General features: G+C 45.8%; 1 protein-coding gene across 1 annotated transcript in view; it reads right to left on the minus strand.

The window, feature by feature from the left end:
* Positions 1–7,640, minus strand: part of LOC149348184 (fatty acid synthase-like) — a 58,234-nt gene extending 50,594 nt beyond the window's left edge. The window contains exons 1-3 of the mRNA XM_089541699.1: positions 7,505–7,640; positions 6,196–6,522; positions 1,084–1,284 (exon numbers count right to left, since the gene is read on the minus strand). Coding sequence (XP_089397825.1) covers positions 1,084–1,284; positions 6,196–6,522; positions 7,505–7,640 — 664 coding nt within the window. The remainder of the gene's footprint in view (positions 1–1,083; positions 1,285–6,195; positions 6,523–7,504) is intronic.
* Positions 7,641–7,892: the final 252 nt, after the last annotated feature.

The following is a 7,892-nucleotide window of genomic DNA, read 5'->3' on the forward strand; positions in this document are numbered from 1 at the left end:
TGTAATGTGTTCGCACTACAAGCACTTATAAACAATCGGGTGCTTATTAACGCAAATCAGGTGAACCTGCTTTGTTGCCACCAGCAAAGTGTGGTATTATGCAGCTTAATTTCGAACCGCACCTAACACTCCAGAAACGTCTTTTTGAAGGCGGGTTAAGCTTTAACTGCCGTTATTTCTTTTTTGACACTCACTGAACAGCAGCTGGTCAATAGCAGTGCAAAGAACTAACCTTTTACTGGCCTATAGAAAGGGAATTTTTCTTTCGACAAAAAGTGTATTCACTGAGAAGCAACTAGGTTCAACAGACGCGGTTCTTTTTATTGCGAAGCAATACTACTTTAGCTACCACCTCAGCCCGTTCCAGCGCGAGGCGGTGGTAGGCACCACTTGACCTTTGGCATCACCTTTGGCATGACGTCATACCATCTGTGTAAAAACGGGGCCCCATCACTCGCCGTCGCAGCGCGAGGCTGGTAGGCACCAACGGCGGCCTAACTCTCGCTCCTCTCACCAGGGGCGCCGCGCGCGGAGTGACGTCATACCATCTGCGTAAAAAAAAACGGGGCCCCATCTCGCGCCGTCGCCGCGTGAGGCTGGTAGGCACCAACGCCGGTTCGCTCCTCTCGTCAAGCCTGACAGATGCCGCCTCAAGCAAGAAAAACACGTGTGTGCCGTCATTCTTGGCTATGCGTCATTAGCCGTGACAGTACATGGGAAACCAATAAAATAGCGGAACCTATCGTATTGCTTCGCAATTACCAGGCTTAACCAAGCTAAGCCACAGCCAATTTTTTCACCTTGTGTTTTCTTGCTTAGTAATACTGAGTGCTTTGGGGAAATGAATATTTTTCTGAGTATCTTATTCTTTACGCAGCGTCTGAATATTTTGCGTCTTAAATGAGAAAAATATTCTATAATATTGAAGAATGATTTATTCAATGAGCATGAGTGATATCTGCTTCAGTATGAAGTGCGTCCAGAATAATCTATCCGCAATGAATGAGATCATGCGATATCTGATATTAAAGCTACGACCACTACCCTCATGATTACAAAACCGTACCTAGGGCCTGAACTCACCGCGGGAGTCGAAGGTCATGCACTTCCCATCCGGAGACAGCACTCCCAGACGCAGGAAGCCTAATGATGTGGCCGGTTTCAGGCAGAGCGCACTTCCACCCACGACGGCCGCCTCGCACAGTCCGGAACGAAGAGCGAGTACGGCCTGGTTCAGGGCAGCCATGGTGGATGAGCATCCCGTGTCTACAGCCATGCTCAGCCCTAGAAGTGTGGTGGAAGGACCGAATGAAGCACATCCTGCTTGAAACTTTTACATGAAAATTCCTATCTTCTCACATGACGTCGACATTGATCATACAGAAGTTCATCTACAGTCGGCATGCCCTCAATTTTATTAATAAGGAATATAGGGAATACAGCCGGACTACTTGAGCGTCGGATACGGAAAGGTTGGAACATATACGGACCCCCTACTAAAATAGTAGCGAAATTCTGAGGAAGGCATGCTAAAACCACCAGGTCCACTTCCGGAATGCATGTTATCAATTGGTAATGTAATAATATTTTATATATCTCGTTCTTCCCGCGACTTCAGATCTTTCTAGCAGGATGTGACTTTGATACACAAGTGTGGTGTCGAAAAGTGTCTCAAAATAAACGCGAAAAAAGTTACAACATATATTTCAAACGCAAGACCAACACAGCTCAGCTTTCCTACACTGTGAACAAACAGGATATCAGGAGAGCGTTTGTTTTTCGTAACTTCCATTTTATTTCTCGTTCTTGTGCTCCAATATACATGTTTTCGTGTTTTTTACATGCTGACAGGCACTTGCAGCGTCCTACCTCCTACAGGAATCATTTTACGATTGTTCCGGTGACTTCGGCGCCCGATCTAACTTATCTCTACCCTTATCCAGCCGCTTTTCTTCACCAAGGTGATGTCAAGAAGCGTCTCCCCAGGATGTGCTAATCCGCTAGTTTAAGGGATTGCAGAGCTGCCTTGGGTGTCTAGGTAATAAATGACTGACAGACTAAACGGCATTTCCGACATTTTGATTTGCTTTACATAGGCTATAGAAAAAGCAAAGTGGTTGACTTATATATGTGCAACACGATTTCCACTCTGCGCCCGACACCTATTCGCAGTTGTGCGGCAGCATCTCATTTAGAACTACTTCATCAAAACTTCAACCCTGGTAAGACACGCGGAGCTCATTAGGCCTCTAATAATGATTTGCCTCTTCCCAATAGTTAACTCATGTCATCTTGTCTTCGTCAGTTATTCGCGTGCTCCCTTTCCTTGAATACTAGCACTATGATGCTAGGCCTTGGGTCCTTTGTCGACTCCGAATAATAGATAAAAATTAATAAATACAGATTTATTTGAACTTCAGTTTAAGGAATTCCTGTTTTTGATACCGCATATGCTCACTGTATCTAAAGTTTTAGAACCTCCAGTCTGCATGTTCCGCCGCGGTGGCTCAGTGGTTACGGCACTCGGCTGCTGACCCGAAAGACGCGGGTTCGACCCGGCCGCGGCGCTTGAATTTCTTTGGAGGAGAAATTCTAGAGGCCCGTGTACTTTGTATTTTGTGAATGATTGATTTTGTGATTGTGGTTTTGAGTTCGCCTGCGGAATGGAGAAACATCCGTGAGCTGGGTGGTCCAATTCAACCTGGAGCCGTGCACTACGCCGTCCTTCATAGCGCATTTGTCGCTTCGTGACAGTAAAGCCCATAATGTTCAATTTTTATCTCTATACTGATAGAAATGCTCTCCCCGCTGTAGCGTCGGTACTGCTCACGCCATTCATATGGAGAAAGGACCAGTTGAATACTAGTAAGCGAAGTATTTAACTTGGCCCTTTGCACCTTTATTTCGGAAAGGAAACGAGAGGAGGCCGGAGGAATGAAGCAGGTAAATAGCAGAGGAGTAGATTTTTGCCTCAAGGAAGGAAAGGATAGAACATTAGCCCAAATGGCACAGCCAATCGGTCCATTAGTGTAAATGAATGGTTTCGCTTTGGTCATTGGTAGGACTAGCCTTTTCCAATACGTTCCCGGTATTGTAAACGCCACAGTTGCTAAACACTTACAACGCTGTTTGAGATACAACGCATACAAGCCCTAATGCTCAAGAGGAGGAGGAATAAGAGGAAAGGCAGGGAGGTTTACCGGAAGAATACTCCGTTTGCTACCCTACACTGGGGGAAGGGGGTGAGGGGATGAAAAAATGAAAGAGAAAAGCGAGTAACCGAAAAAATTCAAGGGGGCACTTTGTTGACCTAAAGTGCGGTGACGCGAAACCCTTAAACGCGGTGTTGCTGCTTGTGTCACTGATGTGTAGTTAAGATGTTAAGCTTCGCCTCTAAGAGTGGAACGCGACAGCGTCTTGCAACGAACGCTGCCAGGAAGTCCATAGAACGCCATCGCTCGTTCGGTTCTACGCCTTGCTCGTCGGTAAATTGGTTGTTGAGGGGAGGAAATGTATCTGTCTCATATCTCAGTGGACACCTAAACCTCGCCGTAACGGGAAGGGAGGAATATGGGAGTGAGCGAAGACACCGTATTCACTAGAAGCGTCTTTGTTCATTCCAAACCATCGAGCTTGCATGGCGGAGTGGTTAGCGTGCTGGTCTCGCACTCCGGAGACCCTGGTTCGATTCTCCAACTTGACCAATTTCCTACTCGGTTTTATTTATATATCTGGCCTGACTAGAAAGGGTAATTAGGCTAATTGGGTAATTAAGCAATTAACTAAACTCTGTCCAGCTTACTTGGAGCATCACTATACGATCCCTTCAATTGGTTGCATAGTTACTAGCCAAAGTGCAATTGGCCCCGTTTGAAATTCGCGTACTGTGACGTAACGACCGTTTCGACCAATTGAAAAGCGTGACATTTCTGTCGACAACTCCTGCTTACAACGATGAGGCATTAAGGGCTTCCGTCTTAAAATTGAAGTCACATCAAAGTTAGCATTCGTGAAGTCACAGCCTAGCATGCAGGCCAGTAGTCCGCATGAAGCGGAGCAGTGCCTTGGAGGCTTTCACCGCCGACGATCGCCGCGGCCAGTGGCCGACGATCTTCATTTCAATCAGTGTGCATTAATAAAACTTAGGACCTAGTTGTCATCTATCCCTATACACATCAGTAGTTCCAGCTATAATAATACATTTAAAATATGGTTTGGTCACTGCTATTATCATTGATTCTAACAACATTACATTTCCTAGCTACCTTTTATGCAAATAACAAGTCACGGAAAATTTTCAGCCGTCTCTTTAGACGAAATTAGACGAAAAAGCAACGGCGCTGGCAGTAACTCAACTGCCGGACCTGAAGTCTTATCCAACACCACCTTCACTGCTCTTCCACCAGTATACATCTTAACAGATAACCTTTCGGGGAATGGAGAACACCATACACCGCGAGAAATTTCGTTAGAAATGCAGGCAATGCTGCAAACCGAAAACATCTCCTTTTCATAGCCTCCTGAACGTAGTCTCCAATAGTAGTTTAGTGGGTTCCTTTCACGGCAGGGTATATTTTAATACCGATTATTGATAGCATATTCCTGCAATAACTGGTCACACTCAACTGGTCATAGTTAACAGAAAAAACGTTTACTTTAAACGGAAAATTTTCTTTTATGGAACTTCTTTTTGCATGAAGATTACCCAGATGGCGCCAGCTACATGAACTATTGTGCAAAGCAACCGATCAACAGTGTGCTAGATAGCCATCCTCTGGCCTAACTGGTGCCGGAGTGACGCAATTACAGACGCTTCGCCCCTTTAGCTTCCTCTTCAGTGCCAAATAGGGTTGTCGCCAAGTACAGTCCTAGATTCGCCTACCTAGGTGAAGACCAAGCTGTCAGTTCTTTTGCGATCTAGCTCCATGATCTGCCCACTGACCTGTCATGCACGTGACCGAGGCCCACATGTCTAGCAATGAAATTAGGCACCTCCAAAATGTAGAAGTTTTCAGTCCAGTGCCCTGTGAAGATAACAACGACCGTGCCAACGACGCAGTAACCCGCAATGTTGACTCGGACAATTAACAACCAAATCCCCCATTTTAAGTGCGAGAATACACCGTGCCGATGGGAGTGGTTGTTTTTGGAGCGTTCCCTTAAGTGAAGGATATTTCTAGTTTCGTGCACCTCTGTACACGAGTGGCATGCATCAAACAGCGACATGGCGAGTTGAGATAATTGCATGCGGGTCATCTTCTGAAGGAAGCGCAAAGAAAGATGACAGTGAGAAACAACGCACGCGTCTCGGTTCTTTTCTTTCGGGGTAGTCTCTGTTCACGTTTTCTTTCCAAATTGGAGTATATCGTTGCTTCAGATCATTACTTGTCACTTCCGGTGTTCACGTCGTCTCGAAGTCACTGCCAATCAGTAGTAAAACTCAGTTCTCGATCCAGCTGAAGAAATTATGATTGCGAAAGCAATACTGCGCTAGGTTTTGAACCTTCAGCGTCGTCCCAGCGGTTCCACGTTTGACCTTTAGCTTGACCTCTGTTGTAACGTCACGCCAGACGGAGAGAAAACTGGGGCCCAACTAAGCTCGTCAATGCTGTCCCAGCGGTTCCTCGCCGCGCCGCGCAGCAGCTGCGCGCCGCTGCCGCGAATAAAAAATAAAATAAAAATTAGCAATGAAAAGGTAAAACAAAAAAAAATAAAAAGAAGAAAAGTAAAAAGACAAAATTATAAAAATAAAAAAATAAAAGTAATCAAATAAAAAATAAAGAAAGAAAAGCTCAACATGGTGGCAATTGCCACCACCCCGTTTCAAAGCGGGCGCTCCTATCGATCCATCCATCCATCCATCCGGCGGTTATCCCCAACCTCGGCTGCCGGCTTTGGCCGCGTAGCTCGGAGCTTCTATACAATCATCCGTTAGCGTCAGCCGCTCGTTTTGGCGACCGAGGCACGCATAAATCTCCCAGCACGTGGGGGCCCTCGTGTGCTGGGTATAATGCCATGTAAAACAAATGGGCAAAACTTTAATAAACATAAGCTTTACTAAGAGCACTACCAAGACACACACCATCAGCCAAACCAGGCGCAGCCAGGGCTATTGCTTTCGCAACTTACTTCTCTGCCTCTGCCAATGTTTTTGTTACACCGGAGATGGGAAATTAGCACTGCATAGAAACGCACCGTGGAAGTCGAATGAGTGAGTGATTCTGTTGGCGAACATGGTCAGCGCGCTGCCGACCAAGCCGTATCCATCATGGTTCTCTGTGTTGAAGCTGAAAGCCTCGTGTGATTCACAGTGGGTGCAACCAATGAAAACACCGATTTGACGGCCCCTCAGAGTCGCCGGGTCATAGCCGGCATCAATCATAGCCTCGTACGATGTCTCCATCAGAAGGCGCATCTGGGGGTCCATTGCGTGCGCCTGCCTAGGGGGCACGCCGAAGTACTCCGCGTCGAACAGGGACAGGTCACGAATCTTGCCTATGCGCTCCGGTAGGCCCAAGTGACCTGAAATGTACGCAATTTTTGGAGATTGAGGCTTCTTGCATTTTCAAACATATCCAAAGTCTACATATGCTGGTCAAATGTTTTAGGGGAATCCCCAAAGGTGGAGTAGATTTGTAATAAGGGAGTAATTACTCCTTGGCATCCACCCTAGCGCAGCCATACGGCTACAAAGGAAAGCTATGCAGCTTTCTCAGAAACTTCGCAGTTAAAGAGAAATTCGTCCCGGTCCGGGGTCGTCCTGGACCCCGGACCGGGACGAATTTTTCTTTAACTGCGAAGTTTCTGAGAAAGCTGTATAGCTTTCCTATGTAGCCGTATGGCTGCGCTTGGCTGGATGCCAATGAGTAATTACTATATGCTATTCCTTTTAATTCTACTACCCGAATAAAAAGTATTTACTCGCGGCACCCAATGAGCAAAGCGAATGAATGAGCACGCAATGCTGTCCATGCACCGAGTGCATAGGCGGTATATTCTGTTCAAAAATGGTGGATATAATAATAAGAGGGTATTGAAGTTGGGCAAATCTGTTGAATTCTAGGAATAAGCTGAGTAGGGCGAGGAGAACACACAGCGCAGTCGATGCGTACACTCCAACGGTACTTTAATAATCATGAACGTGATTAGTTCAATTCTAATGAAATCAGAAGCGTTAAAATTTATCTGAATCACTGTGCTTGCTGTGTCCCAATTTATCACTCGTGTTCAACATTTATTGGAGAAATTTCCACCTGTATGCCGATAAGAGCTGTGCTGATTATTCTTAACTCTTAGGCGAGATTTTTGTGATTATTATCCGCGGCTTCTCTGAAAGCTGATGTTACTGTTGAAACATTATTAGCCGAATACTATAATTCCACCGTCGTCTAGAAAATTTCACTTGTTGGCGCTCAACGTTGCAGTACCTTCTTTTTTTTGGTATTCACTTCTAAACTTCAGTTCCACTTTATAGAGCACATGCCAGTTTCGGCAACGCACATACCCCTAGGCCAGCGCGTTTCATCTGTGATGAAGTCGATACCAGCGTAGAGCTTTTCCTTGAACTCTGCCAAGCTGTCCGCTTGTGGAAATCGAGCCGAGAAACCGGTGATCACGATGTCTTCTTCTTTCTTAGCCATCTGCAGGTGAAGAGGCAATTGCGCAGGTTTGAAACTTTCCGTGGCTATCTAAGGTTCGAAAAGAATTCCAGCTTTTTTCTAGCTTGCTATTGAATATGCAGTCTTAAAATGGAAAGCGGTCGATACTAAGCGCCGTTTCATCGTTACAAAAGTAGAGAGGATGAGACAGCCCCAGAGCCATTGTCGGCGCATATGTATGTCGCTGGAAACAATCTTAGTATACAGGATGTTTCACCTAAGATTCTACATAAT

The sequence above is a fragment of the Amblyomma mixtum genome, chromosome 4 (genome assembly GCF_055824585.1).
Source record: "Amblyomma mixtum isolate Tamu chromosome 4, ASM5582458v1, whole genome shotgun sequence".
NCBI classification, from domain to species: Eukaryota; Metazoa; Arthropoda; class Arachnida; order Ixodida; family Ixodidae; genus Amblyomma; species Amblyomma mixtum.